At 48.2% G+C, this 16884-nt stretch overlaps 11 protein-coding genes across 11 annotated transcripts; 6 read left to right on the top strand and 5 right to left on the bottom strand.

The window, feature by feature from the left end:
• Positions 1-67: 67 nt before the first annotated feature.
• Positions 68-970, bottom strand: BHQ10_008846 (uncharacterized protein; the record flags this gene model as incomplete). The annotated part of the gene is made up of 1 exon (XM_040881696.1): positions 68-970. One exon carries the CDS (start codon positions 968-970, stop codon positions 68-70), a length of 903 nt encoding a protein of 300 aa, XP_040737348.1.
• Positions 971-1802: 832 nt separating this feature from the next.
• Positions 1803-2771, top strand: BHQ10_008845 (uncharacterized protein; the record flags this gene model as incomplete). The annotated part of the gene is made up of 8 exons (XM_040881695.1): positions 1803-1852; positions 1922-1972; positions 2021-2038; positions 2097-2113; positions 2170-2184; positions 2235-2356; positions 2405-2606; positions 2656-2771. 8 exons carry the CDS (start codon positions 1803-1805, stop codon positions 2769-2771), a joined length of 591 nt encoding a protein of 196 aa, XP_040737347.1.
• A 548-nt stretch (positions 2772-3319) lies between these two features.
• BHQ10_008844 (uncharacterized protein) lies at positions 3320-4228 on the bottom strand (the record flags this gene model as incomplete). Its single annotated transcript, XM_040881694.1, has 1 exon — positions 3320-4228. The coding sequence occupies one exon, from the start codon at positions 4226-4228 to the stop codon at positions 3320-3322; it is 909 nt and encodes a 302-aa protein (XP_040737346.1).
• A 257-nt stretch (positions 4229-4485) lies between these two features.
• BHQ10_008843 (uncharacterized protein) lies at positions 4486-5265 on the bottom strand (the record flags this gene model as incomplete). Its single annotated transcript, XM_040881693.1, has 2 exons — positions 4486-5070; positions 5149-5265. The coding sequence occupies 2 exons, from the start codon at positions 5263-5265 to the stop codon at positions 4486-4488; spliced, it is 702 nt and encodes a 233-aa protein (XP_040737345.1).
• Positions 5266-6295: 1030 nt separating this feature from the next.
• BHQ10_008842 (uncharacterized protein) lies at positions 6296-7480 on the top strand (the record flags this gene model as incomplete). Its single annotated transcript, XM_040881692.1, has 3 exons — positions 6296-6524; positions 6643-6945; positions 6996-7480. 3 exons carry the CDS (start codon positions 6296-6298, stop codon positions 7478-7480), a joined length of 1017 nt encoding a protein of 338 aa, XP_040737344.1.
• Positions 7481-8001: 521 nt separating this feature from the next.
• On the top strand, positions 8002-9569 carry BHQ10_008841 (uncharacterized protein; the record flags this gene model as incomplete). The annotated part of the gene is made up of 7 exons (XM_040881691.1): positions 8002-8141; positions 8197-8206; positions 8264-8421; positions 8484-8524; positions 8574-8669; positions 8721-9385; positions 9435-9569. 7 exons carry the CDS (start codon positions 8002-8004, stop codon positions 9567-9569), a joined length of 1245 nt encoding a protein of 414 aa, XP_040737343.1.
• Positions 9570-10050: 481 nt separating this feature from the next.
• BHQ10_008840 (uncharacterized protein) lies at positions 10051-10463 on the top strand (the record flags this gene model as incomplete). The annotated part of the gene is made up of 3 exons (XM_040881690.1): positions 10051-10053; positions 10147-10209; positions 10281-10463. 3 exons carry the CDS (start codon positions 10051-10053, stop codon positions 10461-10463), a joined length of 249 nt encoding a protein of 82 aa, XP_040737342.1.
• Positions 10464-11588: 1125 nt separating this feature from the next.
• BHQ10_008839 (uncharacterized protein) lies at positions 11589-12050 on the bottom strand (the record flags this gene model as incomplete). The annotated part of the gene is made up of 2 exons (XM_040881688.1): positions 11589-11919; positions 11974-12050. 2 exons carry the CDS (start codon positions 12048-12050, stop codon positions 11589-11591), a joined length of 408 nt encoding a protein of 135 aa, XP_040737341.1.
• Positions 12051-12701: 651 nt separating this feature from the next.
• Positions 12702-13544, top strand: BHQ10_008838 (uncharacterized protein; the record flags this gene model as incomplete). The annotated part of the gene is made up of 1 exon (XM_040881687.1): positions 12702-13544. One exon carries the CDS (start codon positions 12702-12704, stop codon positions 13542-13544), a length of 843 nt encoding a protein of 280 aa, XP_040737340.1.
• Positions 13545-13630: 86 nt separating this feature from the next.
• BHQ10_008837 (uncharacterized protein) lies at positions 13631-15260 on the bottom strand (the record flags this gene model as incomplete). Its single annotated transcript, XM_040881686.1, has 4 exons — positions 13631-14227; positions 14281-15006; positions 15070-15126; positions 15177-15260. 4 exons carry the CDS (start codon positions 15258-15260, stop codon positions 13631-13633), a joined length of 1464 nt encoding a protein of 487 aa, XP_040737339.1.
• Positions 15261-15769: 509 nt separating this feature from the next.
• On the top strand, positions 15770-16858 carry BHQ10_008836 (uncharacterized protein; the record flags this gene model as incomplete). The annotated part of the gene is made up of 4 exons (XM_040881685.1): positions 15770-16145; positions 16198-16301; positions 16356-16505; positions 16568-16858. The coding sequence occupies 4 exons, from the start codon at positions 15770-15772 to the stop codon at positions 16856-16858; spliced, it is 921 nt and encodes a 306-aa protein (XP_040737338.1).
• Between the last annotated feature and the right edge of the window lie 26 nt (positions 16859-16884).

Here is a 16884-nt window from a genome sequence, read left to right as displayed (position 1 = left end):
AGTCGTGGGGTTGAAATCTATATTTTCTAACAAAATTTATACACGACTGCTCATTACGCATAAGTCTTCAGACAAAAGGCTTCAGTGTTTCTGCAGACTTTCTCATCAAATAAGTATAATACTCATCCGAAAGCAACGCAGATCCATGATCAATGATAAACTGCAATCGTTCCGGTGACACCTCAGTACTCATTTTCAGGCTCTCCGTTTGTTCCAAACCATATCTGCCAACCGGGGAACGATCGACGGGCGGCATGCACTCAACCGCAAGAGCACCATCATACCCACTATGTTTCAGGGTCTGCACAATCTCATTCCAATCAAATCTCCCATCTCCAGCGGCCAGTCTATTGTGATCCGCGGCATGAAAGTCTGTGATTCGGGATGTGCATTTCCGGATTGCGGATAGCATATCCTTCTCTTCGAGGGCGAGATGGAACGGATCAAATGCAATTCCGTAGCGGTCACTGTCAACTTGGTCGATGAGTGCAAGAGCCTGATCGGTGCGGTTCAAAAAGTACGTCTCAAAGCGGTTGAGGGGCTCGATACCAAGCTTGATACGTGGATGGTTCGTGCTCGTGAAGAGAGCTATTTCACGTAGTGCTTCAACGACCCATGTCCACTCCTCTTCCGGAGAGGCTGTTGGAACCAATTTGCCGACGAGGGCGGGTACGATGGTTACAATCTCGCCTCCTAGAGCTGACGAAAAGGAGATTACATCTTTGATGTATCGGATAGTGTCACGGCGCTGTTGCGGATCGGCGGCGGTCAGGTCACGAGTGCCTTGCATGATGGTGACGGTGCCCCAGCATTTGATGTTGTATTTTGCGAGGAGACGGCGGGTGGGCTCAATGGGGTAAAGGGATGGTTCGCCTTCGAGTTCGATGCTTGTGTAGCCGAGAGTGCTGAGGCGTTGGAGAGTTGTTTCGAGCGGCTCGGGGCGCATCCAGGTATGTGCAGAGAGGTGCATTTTGATATTTAGCTTAGAAAGAAATAGGTAAAATGGCTACAACTAGATCATACAATTTGTGATGAATGAAACCGCATATATAGTATAGATGGTAGTTACACGGATTATAAGAATCCGCTTAGTTATCTTTGCAATTGAGACATGCTTTCTAAGCGGAATATGACATTCCATGATGCATCACAACAAACCCAGGTGTAAATTACTCAAGTTCGATTCTACTTGTATGACACCTCCCGCATCCAAAACTATTCAAAATCATACTACTCATCTCTTTTGTCAAGTGAAGCTATTCGGCACGTCCCGCATCGTGGGGCGCAAATGTCATTGTTTTCTGCGCTAACCGGCCTGAGGCTAGACTATGACATCTTCTATGCCCCAACTATTCCCAGTCGAGTCTAGCCCGGGCTACTTGCTAATTAACATCTCAAGCTCTCATCCTAACAGCGCTTCCCTGTTCGCAATCTTGACTCGTACAAACCGCTCGTTCTACAACAGAAAATTTGTTGCGACAATCGCCTATATACTTGTTTTTGGTATACCGATCGTCGAACATATTGAGGCTTATATTGGCCAAACCCGCATTCTCCCCCGTGTTTTGATTCCAAGCGCCGCCCCCTGGTTCCCGTACATACCGGTGGAGGCATAGTCTGCCTCCAATCGATCCTGCGAAATCCCTGCGCTGTCATCTGATCGCTCTCTTTCGTCACTACGCACTACGTTCTTCGCTTGACCTTCAGTCGCGATTCGTTCCAGCTTGTCGTTCACCCCGTCCATTACCCTCCCATATTTGACTGGATATCCGATTAGACGAGGGGTATCGCATACCATCAAGATGAATCTCTGTGGCCGGCAAAAGGTTGTTCAGCGGAAGATGGTGCTTCTGTGAGTAGACAGTTTGAGAATCGCATTAACAGCTCGATACACAGTGCTAATAATGCTATTGATGGATAGTGGAGATGGAGCTTGCGGAAAGACATCGGCTTTGAATGTGTTTACTAGAGGGTTGGTATTTTTGTCTGTTCTTGAGTGAAGTCACTAACCATCTTATAGGTTCTTCCCAACTGTTTAGTATGTAGACTCTGTGCATTGATCTGGTGGTCATTATACTAACATAACCGATGTGAAGCGAACCGACGGTTTTTGGTGAGTTTTGTCCTTGGTGAAATCGAAAATTTATTAGCTAATCCATCGCTCATTAGAAAACTATGTTCATGGTATTTATGACTCGCCACGCGCTGCGCGCACACGCTGACCGTACATACAGACATCTTCGTCGACAACACACATATGGAACTATCTCTATGGGACACAGCCGGACAAGAAGAATTCGACCGTTTGCGCGCACTTTCCTATGAAGATACACACGTGATCATGCTCTGTTTCAGCGTATGTCCCCCTGTCTCCTCTCGAAGCTCTCTCATTGATAGTGTTTAGGTCGACAATCGAGATTCCTTCGAAAACGTATCCACCAAATGGATGGCCGAAATCCATGAAAACTGTCCTGGCGTAAAGATGGTTCTAACAGCACTCAAATGCGATTTGCGCAAGGACGAAGAACAGAATGAGAATCCGGAGGCGGTTACATTCGATGAAGGACTGGCAAAGGCCAAAGAGGTCGGGGCTGTTAAGTACCTGGGTTTGTTCTCCTTTCCCTCCTTTGAGAGGGCTATGCTGACAATGAGTAGAGTGCTCGGCTGTTCAGAATCGTGGTATTCGCGAGACGTTCTATGAAGCTGCCAAGGTGGCTTTAGAAGTGAAGCCAGCTAGTGGCAGCTCTAGTGGCGGATGCGTTATTCTTTAATTTTGAGTCTCTTCGGCTTTGATCACTATATATGATTCAACATGGCTCGCAGTTTCGGCTACTTTCGCATCTACCTTTCGATTTTCGATTCATGCACATTTTTCTTTTTACTTCAACTTTCGACTTCGGCTTCGACATCGACTTTACACCCTTTTCTACAGGGTTACCATTTACGGAGTTCAGTTGGCATTGATAAACGGCGTTGTCCTTGTCGCGAATACGTATGATACGATTCATGCCTGCCTGCATGCATGCAGATGCGATGTATGCATGGCTTATCCCCACAGGAGCCTTTTCATACCCAACAAAGAGCGCGGACCGAGTGGCTAGTGTCATCGGCTCAAGCATCTTTTTTTTTATCTGGTGATACCTTCTTGACGACGAACTACTTTTCTCTTCTACTACTAATATACTAATATGTTTGTTACTGTCATTTTATATGCTCGATTAGGCGTGTCATGATATTCCAACCTTGGTGGCTAATGTCCTTTGTCTCTGCTATTATACAATCTATACTTACTTTTATCTATCATAATCGTCATCATTTCTCATGAAATTACATCCTCAACCCCAATATTGTACACCTCCTCAATCCCCTCCCTCCTCTTGCCGTCTTTATCAGCCGGAAAATCAACCTCGAACCTCTTCACAAACGCATCCACAAACCCCTCCGCAACCTCTCTCATTACCTCCTCATTTTTCTGAGAATCAAACCTCACGCCCTGTCCCGCAAGACTAGTAGCCTCCTTCCCTTCCAGTCCGCACGCAACAATCTGCTTAAAATACCACATCGGTTCATCCGTGACATTGAGCCCGACGCCAAAGGAGCTTATGTGTCGACGCAGATGTACGCCTACAGCCGTAATCTTTCTCGCCTCTTTCCCTCCGTTGCCCTCATTCCGGGCCGGTATGGGGGGATTGACCCATACCCCCGGATCCCTTGTCGTAAACCCCGTCACACCGTACCGCGCCAGTAAATCAATGACACTTTTCTCCAGCAAACTAATATGACATCTCGGCGATAATCCCATCCGCCTCAAATCGAGGACTGTGTATGCGACCAATTGTCCGGGGCCGTGGTATGTAGTCTGTCCACCGCGGAGGGTGGGATGATATTCCGCTTTCCTTCCGCCTTCTGCTGTAGATGGTACGTTTGGGTCAAGTATATGCCTAATAGGCTCCAATGACGGCGGTAATGATAGTTCCAAGCTCGGGAGTTGGTCGGAGGGTGACGATGTGTTTGAAGGCGGTAGGTCGCGCCGCCCGGTAGTGTAGACGGGGTTCGGCGTGAATGTAATTATTGTAGGGTCGGGTTGTGGTTCTGAGGGTGAGCTTGAAGAGGATGAAAGGGAGATGGCTTTTTTGTAGGCGAGGTGGCGGAGGGTGAGCGTTTGTTGGAGCTGGGATACCGTATTGAACGGTGTTATATTTGGGAGGTGCAGGTGGGCGAGGCGCATGATGGAGAGTGAGCGTACTATACGCTCTGTTGGCAATTTTTATGTTCTTGCAACTGTATGCTTGCTTTTTATGTTTTGCGAGTCGTGTCGTTTGGGAAATCGGAATTGTGATAGTCGGAGAGGAGCTTGCGGCTCCGCAGGACGATAGCTCAATCTCCAACACGTGATCTCATTTTCCTGAATATTGATACAAGCAAGAATACAACTCTACATAAATGTTGATTTTGGACAATCTATTTACTTATACAGCCTACGTATTATACTCCGTTGATCTGCGGCGCCTCCCGAACCAACTGCCAATCCCTCACACCACCCTTCCAATCCGCAATCCTTCCCTCTCGCACCTGCACAATCACCACCCGGCTATCGTCATCAATCATAGGCGTCTCGGCAACTCCACTGCCTCTTCGCAGCTGCCCAAACGGAATCTCTTCTCCAGGCGCAGCTACGAATGTATTATTCTCCAGATGTTGGGTTTTGCACCATTTCTCCTCTTCCGAGCCCACCTCGAGGAATCGTGCGCTGCCCGTGATGGTAGTTGATATACTCGACAGCGCGCTTGTATTTAGATTCAAGAGTAGGTTTGCCAAAGAAGAGCGGGTTGCGGCGGGTGGTGGAGAGCCGTCTCGGCCGTTGGGTGCGCGGGTGGGTGGTCGATGCGACACCCAGTCGTGCACCAGCAACGACACACGCGGGTTCGCGGAAAGGTTGAGAGTCTTTTTAGAGGAGGGGTTTGTGGTCATAATAATCACGGGGTAGGCGTCGAAGGGCGTGGAGGAAAGGTAGGTGTAGGACATGAGCGAGACGTGGGGGGTGAGGCCGTCGGATGTTGCGAGATGGAGCTGCGATCGTTAGCGGTCGTTTAGGATCTAAGTCACCGAGATATCAGATCAAATAAGAAACGATATATGGCAACGTACGTATCGAGAGTTCTTCAGACAGGCTACTACTTCAGGTAGCAATGATGAGCCGACGTGAGGATGGGTGGTGGTGGCTGATGCCTCGTAGCTTAATGGGGGATTCGGTCTGTCGGCCATGATGATGATATGATGAAGTGTGATGATTGTAGAGTGTTATGGCTTTTTCTTCGATGTACCCTCTCAATTCGTTGACTGTGTTACTCCAAGTACTGAAGGTGTTCAAGTAATGCCTGTCGAAACTGCGAAGAATGATATGACGATCAGATCGATCAGTGAACATCGGATAGAAGTGGGCTGCCACACAGCCAACCAGAGAGCTTCCATGCTGCCAGTTACCATAAATGGCTAGCGCATCCTAATTGCTTGAAGACATCACATGATCCGCCAGCTTCCCCAGTTGGCCTCCGCCCCGACGTCATTACTTCCCCAGACGCTTCTGAAGGAGGATGAAGGGTGGTTTTCATAGCAATAATAAATCAACAGTCGTCGATCGGCAAGTCCTCGTACTAGTGAAAAGTACATGCCGAGATCATTCCCGATGTCTACTAGCAGGTGCTAAGTAACACCTAATGCACCCCACGTTAGTGGACTGTTTAGACACCTGTTTACGTGCTCCCGCCTCCGTGCTCTAACACCGAACACTGCGAGTCTACTAAGCCTAGCCATACATAACTAGCCAATGCACGCCCCTTCTCTCTTCTCCTCTTCTTTACCCCGACTCATTTATCCGTCCACCGTTGCACCACGCAACTCATATCATATTATTCTCAAGCATACACACCATTATATTAAATACTCTGTCCATCATTGGCCAGCGCTTGTCTCATCCCATTGGATCTGAGCAGTCGGATCACCCAATCCGAGCCAGCTGCTTCTACCCCGGACTTTGCTTAGTGGTAGCTTCCAATTTCCGCCACTCGCAGCTGCCTCTGTCTCTGTCTCTGTCTCGGTCTCGTTCTCTACCACACGGGTCTCTCGCGACTTCCTCTGACATTATCCTACCCAATACCCAACCATCCTATCCTTCACTGCCACCATCCCGATTTCCTCTCCTTCTCCACTGTCTCTTTGTTTTCTCTCTTTTTAATTGTCGTTCATCCCTGTCTTCTGAATTACGAACAACGACAACAACAGCAACAACAACAACATGCAAACCTCCAAGGTGCTCCGCGCCTCCCCCGCATTCTCTGCCCTTCGCTCCTTCAGCACCTCCTCCGCCCAGAACCGTGCCCCATCCATCCGTGACATTACCCCTACCAATGCCTCCGAATTTGACGCGCGCCAGAAGGAATTCCGCGAGAGTCTAGAGCAGGCCCGCAAGAAGAGACAAGAGCAAGAGAGTCAGTCTGTCGCAAACACCCTTCGTGATCGTGCCCGTGAGTTTGTCTTACTCCCACTGCTCCGTCTGTGAGCAATGCGAGGGCGTTACGCCATGATTAACTTGTGCCTACCTTCGAAAGTTTGGTGAAGCTGTGCTGACTGACTAACATATAGAAGAGCAAGAACAATTAGATATCGCGGCTGAGAATGGCACAAAGCGAGGACCTCTGTCATCGCTCATCTACGGGACACGAGAAGGCCAGCATTTCGACAAGAGCATTGAGCGATCATTCTCGCAGGTTATTGCTCGTGGTAAATACGTTCACTCAATTGTCTTTCACGACGTCAAGCCCGACAAGGTTGATGAGTACGTGGACCTGGTCGGCAAATGGTACCCTCGCATGGCATCCCTAGAAGAAAACAAGGTGAACCTGGTCGGCAGCTGGCGCACCCAGGTTGGAGACAACGACACATTTGGTAGGTTGTTGCAAGAGAGTGATCATGGACCAGAATGCTGATTTGGCTAGTGCATATCTGGGAGTACCAGCGCTACACGGGTTATCACGACTCCCTTCACAACATTTCTCAGCACCCCGAATTCCGAGAGTTTGACAAACAACTAAAATCCCTGATCAAGAGCAAGGAGACATCGCTCATGCAAGAATTCTCCTTCTGGCCGACCACTCCTCCTCGTCGTCTCGGTGGTTTGTTCGAACTACGATCCTACACCCTTCACCCAGGCAATCTTTTGGAATGGGAGACACACTGGCGCCAAGGACTACAGGCTCGCCGCGAGGTTATGGAGGGTGTCGGTGCTTGGTTTGTGCAGATTGGCGATCTCAACACGGTGCACCATCTCTGGCAGTTTGCTAATTTGGAGGAACGCAAGATTCGTCGTGAGCAATCCTGGGGTATTGAAGGCTGGGCGGACACGGTTCATCGAACGGTACCTCTTATTCAGTCGATGAAGAGCAGGATCTTGATTCCCATGCCATGGAGCCCAGTTGGTTGATCTCCATTATGATTGACACACTGTGTTTGAGTCATCGCTCTTCTGTGCGTGAGCACAACCCTATCCGAGGACTTCGTTGTTTCTACAGTCATACCTATGAGGTATGACGACCTCATCATATCGGACTTTTTATTACACTAGTCATGTAGCCATAGACATATCTACATGTTGACAGTATCAATAATACGGTGTTCAATAAAATACGTCTAATAATAATGTTGGAGTGTATTCCCTTCCCCACGTGAAAGAGGGAATGACGTACGGGCCGTCCGGTGCTCGGCGCGTCTCCACCTTGCGCGAGCGAGAAAAAGTTGCCAAATCATCGGCCCAGACGCCGCGACAGACGTCAATTTATGACACTGACCCTTAATCTACAGGACACCACTCTATTTCTCTGACTTCTCCCGTCAATCATCTCAGCCAGTTGGCTGCTTCCCCTATCCTCTCCTCCCCCTATTGTTCTTTCTCTCTTTTCCCCCTGACTTGAACCTCATCTCAAATCCGTCAAACAAAACAACAACATGACTTGGATACGACAATATGACCTCCCCGCGCTGCGGGAGTACAAATACTCTGGCGTCGACCATTCGCTGGTCAGTCGCTACATCATGAAACCGTTCTATAGCAATGTGGTCATTCACCTGTTTCCCATGAACATGGCGTAAGTTTTCCTTTCCCCTGAGTACCAACAAATACTAATCCTTATTGTGCTACAGGCCGAATCTCGTGAGCCTTTCCTTATAGATCGAAAAATGCTGTTTGTGAAAATGCTGAGACGAATAGATTACTTTAACGGGCTTCAGTTTTGTGGTTATCAATTTTCTGACGATGCTGTATTATAATCCGACGTTGGATAAGGATTGTCCGTCATGGGTATATCTTAGTTGGGCGATTGGATTGTTTTTGTATCAGACTTTTGATGCTGTGGATGGGATGCAGGCGTATGTCTTATTCTCTCGAAGATTGAGGGGTATATGCTGATATGGTAGGGGTGCAGTCGCAGGACAAGACAGAGTGGTCCGCTTGGAGAGTTGTTTGATCACGGTATGTTCCACGGCCTGGAACTGTGGATTTAAAAGACTAATAAGAGTAGGCGTCGACGCTTGCAATACCGTTCTCGGCGTGTTCATCTTCGCTGCTACGATGAACCTCGGTCAATCATGGGCTACTGTTTTGACTCTGTGGGGAGGTATGTTGCTACTGCAAATTTTCATAAACTGAAGACATGCTAATAATGTAGCCGTCATGACCTTCTATGTCCAAACCTGGGACGAGTACTATACCCACGTCCTCACTCTCGGCATCGTCTCCGGCCCTGTCGAAGGTATCCTGACTCTCTGTGCTGTCTTCTCATTCACCGCATACATGGGCGGCGGCAGCTTCTGGCATCGTCCCATGCTCGCGACGATCGGTGTTTCGCAACCGTCTTTTCTGCCAGATAATCTCTACAAATTACCGTTTACTTCTTGGTACATGATCTACGGTGCATTCATGCTCTTCTTCGCAACGGGTAGCAGTATCATCAACGTGATGAGAGCTCGCCGCGCACGCCTTGAGAATCCCATTACGCCGTTATTCGGATTATTGCCGTTCACCTACATGTGGATCTTGACGCCGGCGTACTTGTATCTGCAACCCGAGATTCGCCAGAACCATCTAGTCCCGTTCCTGATCTATGTCGGCATTGTGAATGCCTACTCCGTCGGACAGATGATTGTCGCGCATTTGCTCAAGACTTCGTTCCCGCGAAGCAATGTGCTCATCTTGCCGCTTGCTGTTGCTGTGGTTGACAGTGTGGGAGCCCACTTGAGACTGTGGTACCCGGTTTTGGGATATAGTACTTATCATGTTCCGTTTATTTTCACAGCGCTTGGTCTTGCGGTTGGTGTGTATGCTAGTTTTGTGGTAAGTTTATGCATTCTCGAGTTTTAAGACAGCTTGCTGACTGGTTTAGCACACCGTTATTGTCACGATTTGCGATTACCTCGACATTTGGTGCCTAACCATCAAACATCCGTACGTCGAGGGACAGGACAAGATCAACGGACACGCTAATGGCGACAGCGTTGCTGTCAAGAAGACTCTATAATCTTATCAGGCGGACGTGGTGTATTGGGATTATAGATGATGAGAAGATGTTTGGGGCGTCTTTTTGATGATTACTTTCTAGAATAATGCGCATATTCCCATTTAGTTAGTCATAGCATATGCGATAATTGAGCTGTTCATGATATGAATCAGTATGAGTCGAGATGACTAAGAAGTAAGTAGACTCGTAAGTAATAATCTGATTGGCGGCATCTCGTCTACCGGAACAACCATTCTCCATTCCAGCCCAGTGGCAAAGCTAAGCGAGACCACACATAAGCCAGCCGCCCCAATCAGGAAGTTGTGCGCTTGGCATTTTGTGTGCCAGGCTCCGCTAAAGCACGAAGATTCCACACGACACTTTGACTCCTCACCCCCAAACCCATCGACCACCGTTCTTTCAGCGTCGCCAATTTTCATTTCCATCAACGCCCAATCAACCCGACAAAAGTCATCGCTGATTGCATTGAAAATTCGTCAAGATGGTGCGTTTTCTCTCTTCTCTTCCAACGATGAAATGAAGGAGGAATACGGAAAGGCGATAATGAAGAAATCTCTGACTGACTGTTTCTCGCCAGGTTCTCGCGGTCGATCTCCTCAACCCTACCCCTCAGTCTGAGGCTCGCAAGCACAAGCTCAAGGTACGATAATTCGATAAAACCCGATTAAAACCAGACGCAAAACGAAGGACCCAACTGATGGATAATAACAGACCCTTGTGCCTGCTCCTCGCTCTTTCTTTATGGATGTCAAGTGCCCCGGCTGCTTCACAATCACCACCGTCTTCTCACACGCCCAGACCGTCGTCATCTGCGCCGGCTGCTCGACCGTTCTCTGCCAACCCACCGGTGGTAAGGCCCGTCTCACCGAGGGCTGCTCTTTCCGTCGCAAGTAGACGGGGAGCGACGAACGAAAAAAAGTGGACGAAAAGAAAAGTTTGAAACGAATAGGATGAAGAAGTTTTCCTGCATCTTCCGATACGACGACCCTTTTCTTCTCATCAGTGGGATTGATTATGATTCGGTTTATGTTTCGCTATCTCTATCAGAAATGATTTGAGATCAGAGACACACAGTCTGATTCATTGATCAAGTGATATGACGTTTCTCGAAATCTCGTTTTCTCGTCTTCCTTTCTTTTCTTTTTTCTGTCGTGTCTACGCCAATGTCAACAATCATCACGACCCGGTCATGTGTCATATCGATTGGAACGGAATATGATTGTTGTCATGCCCATATGTTTTGTTTACTTTGCCTGCTCTTCTTACTTGCTATTCGGACACTTCAAAGAACAAAAGAACAGATAGAAGATGGACTCTTGGTTTCGCCTCCAAAAACTCACTCACTCACGCAACTACACGATACCTTTTTCCTTTACTGGAGAACTGGAAAACGATCACTTTTTTATACCACACAAAAATCTACAAATACAAAAATGTTAAAAAAAGATCTCTCTTTCCCCTTCTTTTGATCATATACATATTATGGAGCGGAGTTCCGGATATCTGGTCGAGTTTCAATCCGTCATCGTTGTTAGGATATACTGCATCTACATGAGCATGAGCATAGTTTAGGGTACGAGTTAATGCTAGGACGGTGGATGTTTGCATTTTGCTTCTCAGATTTTTGTAGCATGCGTAGCTCTATGGGTGTCTGCCAGGTCCTCACTTTCTTGTGTTCTGCTCAGTTGTACTTCGTAGTCGTAGTTGAAGGTGCATGTGGTCTAGACTCAATTTCCAAATATGGAAGTATGCAAGTAGTGACAAAAAGGTATCCATTCTACTCTTCTGATACATACATATCGGAGACTCTCATCAATAGTGTTATACAATCTTGTACAGTCTTATACATTAAACTAATCGAACCCGAAAAACAAGTCCGTCCATGCTAATATCATACTACTCTCTTCTTTCCTCCCCCGGCAATATCACATGAAGACATTATCATAATTCATAGCGCTTTCCCCAACCATCATCAATTTTCCCCTCAACCAGATGCGCAGACGGGATGGGAGGAGAAATCTAGAAGGGTCTCTTCTCCGCCGCCAACACCTTAATCTTCTCCTTGATGTCTGGCCCAAAATCCACTGGATTCCCCGGATCACCACCCGTCATAATCGCCAATCTCCCCGACGTATCATTGATCAGCGCAGAGGCAAACCCGTTGCGACCGATAACGTCGATGATTTGTTTCTTGGCTTCGGCGTCACCTTCTCGGAGCTTTTGGACGTCGATTGCGCGTAGCTCTTTGCGTGTGTTGCGGATGAAGTCGAAGAGGAAGAAGAGGGTGGGATGGGTGTCGGGGGGTTGCATGAGGGGGTGGTTTTCGAAGGAGCTATTCCATTCCGGGGTTCTACTTGTCAATCATAACTATTATAGACTAGGAGGGGAGAGGGACGACACGCACTCGAGCAAGTCGCCCATCTGCTCGTCCATCTTTTGCGTGTTGAAGTCGAGCATGTCTTCCTGGCCCTCGGCCGCCATCGTGTCTGATGTTCTCTTCTCGTTTTTCGCTTGAAAGAAAAAATCAGCTTAGTTGCAGACGAAGATCAATTGTATCAGTCTGATAGAGCGATTCGAATGTTCCAGAGAAATCAATTCGCCACCAAGTACATAGTCCCTCTTGAAAAGGCAGCGCTTCACATGTAAATATATAAATAATTGTACAAAGAAAGTAACGATGTATGACGATCAGACAACCCTCGTCACCCGACGGTGACGTCGTCGGTCTCCAGTCTAGGCGCTTAGCAAGGCACGAGTACTCGATTGGTTCGGAGGGTGTTCCTGGAGAAAGAGGAATTGATCAATCGTATGGACTCTTGACAGGAGATCGTGGATTGAGGACAAAAGTTGGCACCGATTCAATCATGACGTTGCCGTTCATATGTATTGTAAGTGGGATTACGGGGCGGCGGTAATTTATGCTTATCTTATCGCTGATTGAGTAATCAGATCAACTCGAGACTCTAATTTAGTTGATATTGGCTGGTATACAACTTCAAGTTAAGGTCAATGACAATCGTATACCACACCAGACTCTCTTCCAAGACAGCGCTCGTTTTCAAGAAAATATCGAAACCATCATCATCAACCTACTGCGCCCTCAACAGACGCTCATATCTACAGCCTGCCACTATGGCCCCCTCATCAACAGCAAACAAACCCCCCCTCAAAATCCTCATGCTCCACGGCTTCACACAATCCGGCACTCTCTTCCGAGCCAAAACAGGCGCCCTCACAAAAGCAATCACAAAAGCGTTTCCCCTACACAGCGTCTCCTTTTCCTACCCGACCGGTCCTTTGCGCCTCAACCCGTTTGATGTCCCCGGCTATAACAACGGCAACGGCACGGACAATGATAAAGAAGAAACCGAGGCGTATGGATGGTTCAGAAGACCCGCTACAGAACCGCCGACTTATAAAGGTCTAGAAGACGGACTGGCGAGTGTTGCCGCTCTCCTCAAGACAGAAGGGCCGTTTGATGGTGTCGTCGGGTTTTCACAGGGTGCCTGTCTTACATTTATGGTCGCCAGTCTCCTGGAAGCTGACAGAAAGGCGTCTTTTGATGCTGCAGCCACTAAAGGTGATGGGGTGGAATTTCCGGAGTCATTTCTGCCCGAAAACACGGGAAATCATCCCCCGCTCAAATTTGCGATTGTGTATAGCGGCTTCAAAGCCGCGGATCCGAGATGGGGCGCGGTGTATGATGTTTCGAGGCCTGTTACGACGCCTGTGTTACATGTCATGGGTACATTGGATGCGCTTGTGATAGAGGCGAGGTCGAGAGAGTTGATAGGTGCTTGTGCGGGGGATCCAGAGAGTGAAGGGAAAGTCGTGTTTCATCCCGGTGGGCATTTTGTGCCGAGTCAGAGGACGTATCTTGAAGCTGCGGTGGGGTTTATCAAGAGGTCGTTGGAGGGAGAGGCAAAGAAAGAAGAAGAGGATGAGAGGGTCGAGGATATGGATGTGCCGTTTTAATATAGAATAGATTATAGATAAATTAGAATAGATCGATGCATTCATCGCCGTACTATACATATCTATCTAAGCGGCTCTTGACTTGACTATGCTTTCACCTTCTCAGACTTGGTAGGCTGGATACGAGCCATCATCTCCTCCTTGGTGATCAAATGGTCGATTCGCTCCAACAGACCCAGCAGACTCCTCATGTTGCCGCTCCATTCGTTCAAGACATCGTCGGCATCACGGGGCTTGGCAAAGTTGATGACACGAGCCGGACGATCAATCTTTGCGTAGATAGTCTTTGACGTTACCAAGTCGCTGATGTACTTCTCCGTCTCGTCCTCGGTCAAGTCTAGCAATTGCGTCAAGCGGCTGGTCTGGATGCGTGTGTAGTACTTGGCAATAACGCGCACGTTGTGCTCAATCACGCGCTTGCGCAGATCTTGCCATCGTGTGTGTGCATCGGCGTCGTTCGGGTTCTGCTCCTTGTCAAAGACATCGGTGCTAGTAAGATGAGGGCCAAAGGTCTCTGCGATTTCAGGCCAGCGCATTAATTCGTGCACAGTAAACAATTTCAAAAGACGGGCTTCCGTTGGCACTTGCGACAAACGGCTATCCTGTTGTATGCGATGAAGCAGATCCGATTGCTCATTATCGTATGGGGCGAGAACAACGTAGTAGACGATTCGTGCAAGTACCTAAAAACGAACAGAATTAGTTTTTGTCTAACATTCGAAGGGAGAAAACTCACAGCTCTGAGCCGCTCAGCGTCCTCTTCGACCGACTCAGTATCGAGAACATCTCGGTAGTGCTTGCAAGTATCGAGATAGTTGTGGTCATGCTTGGCAAGGATGATCTGCTGCTCGTAATAACGGAGCTTCAAATCCTCAACAGACTCATCCTTCTCCGGCATCGGCTCATCCGAAGCGCGGGTCTTCACTCGCTCCTCGTATTCCTTCTGCTCCTTCTCCAACTGTTCAGGTGTCTTCTTGGGTTTGCGCGCAAAGTAGCGCTTATTGATCTTGCGGCTGAGGATAGCCGCCTGGGTCCAGTCGCCCTTCTCAATACACAAAGCGACTTGTTCGAGAATGAATTCCGTCTTTTCTCTCCTGGACATCGAGCCAAATGTCTCGACTTGAAGCTCGCAAAGAATATCGGTGGCCGAGTTGAGGTCGCCCTGGGATTTCTTGATGTGTGATAGATAACGGGTGATGCGAGCTCTCTCGACTTCGACGAAGATCTTTCCTTCGGTCACGGTGCGTAGAGTCTCAATCACGGACAACTTTGTTTCCTCATCGGGTGTATCTTCTAAAAATTCCATAACCTTCTGCACCATCTTCGTTGTTGCTTGCTTGAGTTGGCCATGTTTCTTCGACAGTAACAGCACTTGGTCGTTTAGTAAGCTCCAGTCGCCGGACTCCTTGCTAATCGTGACGATGGCTACGATGGTTCGGGAGGTGGTTGCGAGGTCGGATGCCTGGACGTTCATCAATTAGTACATTTCTTTCATCGAATGTGCTTGTTGACAACGTAAGCTTACCTGACGAGCTTGCTTCTCTAACAAGGACAGCTTATCAATGGCCGCTTGAACATTGCTCTGTCATCGACATTAGAATATGGGCACTATTCAGAGCTCAAATATCAAACCTTGGCAAGCTCTTGCGCCTCTGGAATTATCTTGTCTGCATCCTTGCTGAAATCCTTCTCTGGCTTGAGCAGTTCTCCGGACATGATGACGACTGACGATCTGTCGTCGTCTCAACTATTGGTTGTATATTGAGATGAATGTATTTTCTGATTCGTAGAATTTAAATTAAAAATGATGGATGTGAAAGCGGAACAGGCGCGCCAGAGGTTGGAGGTAGATGGTGAGATGGTGAAGCTGTCTGGCCGGGCAAGCTATGGAAGCTGCTGGGCGGTAACATCATGTTCGGTCACGTGACTTCATTGCGTCCAAGCTTCCATAATGGGTAAGCAGACTACCTTTACTCACTACGGCAATCCATTCTCGATTTAGGCTTACTCTCAGATACTAATTAATTATCCTCGCTAAGAAAATGGTTGCGAAAGTACCATGACTCAATAGTGGGTCTATCAGCTGAAAGATGGTGCTATATACTTCCTCCATCGCTTCAGCTGACAGGCAGGCATCTCACAACTGTAAATATTCATCCAGGTGTTAAACATAATCGCCGAATAACCTCAAATAGCCTTCTCTAGCAAACTTGCATACTGTCACCATGTCAGAAGTCACCAAAACCCTCCACCGAAAGGTTTACCCGGCTATAGATGCAGCTTCGCCGGAGCAATCACAAGCTGGCCGCAAGATCCTCATTACCGGCGGATCTGCAGTCATTGGGCGAGCTGCTGCCGAAGCCTTCGTCACCGCGGGTGCAGACACCGTCGTTATTACCTCCAGGTCTGCCGAGAAGGCGAAGAGTGTTGCCAAGGAGATTGAGACTGCAGGGAACGGCAGCACCAAAGTGGTTGGGTACCAGTATGAGATCAAAGATATCGACTCGGTGAAAGCACTCTGGGACCAGCTGGAACTCGACGGTATTCAGATTGATGTTCTAGTGTTGAATACAACGGATCTTACTCCGTCTTCCCCGGAGCGTAGGCATGCCTATCTGTAGCAGTGTGTCAACAGAGCTGACTTGCTTTTTAGCTGACCAAACTTTGTTCGGATTGTTCAAATTTTTCGAGTCCGGAGTGAGAAACCAATCAGTGAACGTTGACCGGTTCCAGCGACAGGGGGCTAAGGAAGGCAAGGTAATTCATGTCATGCCAACTAGCTAATGCCTAGAGTGGTTACTGACAGTATAGGCACTTATATACGTGTCTACGAACGCGACTCATTTCCACGGCCTTCCCCTTCATTACACGGCCGCAAGCTCCCCACGTCTTGCATTCAATCGTATGCTGTCAGATCTGGCAGCCAATACCCCTGTAGAACAAGTGCAGATCCTGAGCATCGTAAGTAAACTATCAAAACCATCTTAGATTACGGGATAATTCTTATATCTGCCATCTTCTAGCACCCCGGCTTTGTCCTTACTCCTGAAAACATGAAACATGGCTACAAAGCAGACAGCCTGGGGGTTCCATTCGACGAGGCGAGCCTGCCTGGCAATTTTTTCGTTTGGGCTGCCACGAAAAAAGCTGCGTTCCTGCATGGGCGTTTTGTGTGGGCGAACTGGGATGTCGAGGAGCTGATCTCCATGAAGGATAAGTTTGAGGCTGACCCTGGATTTCTGAGAGCAGGCTTGCAGGGAGTAAAGTCCCAAGATTTTGGCATGCTTATTTCTGGGATGGCACGCTCTGTGTAAATTGTCGAAGCCTTATAAGAGCTAGA

The sequence above is a fragment of the Talaromyces amestolkiae genome (genome assembly GCF_001896365.1).
Source record: "Talaromyces amestolkiae strain CIB chromosome Unknown scaffold21.1, whole genome shotgun sequence".
Classification (NCBI taxonomy): domain Eukaryota; kingdom Fungi; phylum Ascomycota; class Eurotiomycetes; order Eurotiales; family Trichocomaceae; genus Talaromyces; species Talaromyces amestolkiae.
Note: the sequence above shows the minus strand (reverse complement) of the source record. Positions and strands in the feature narration are given on the sequence as shown.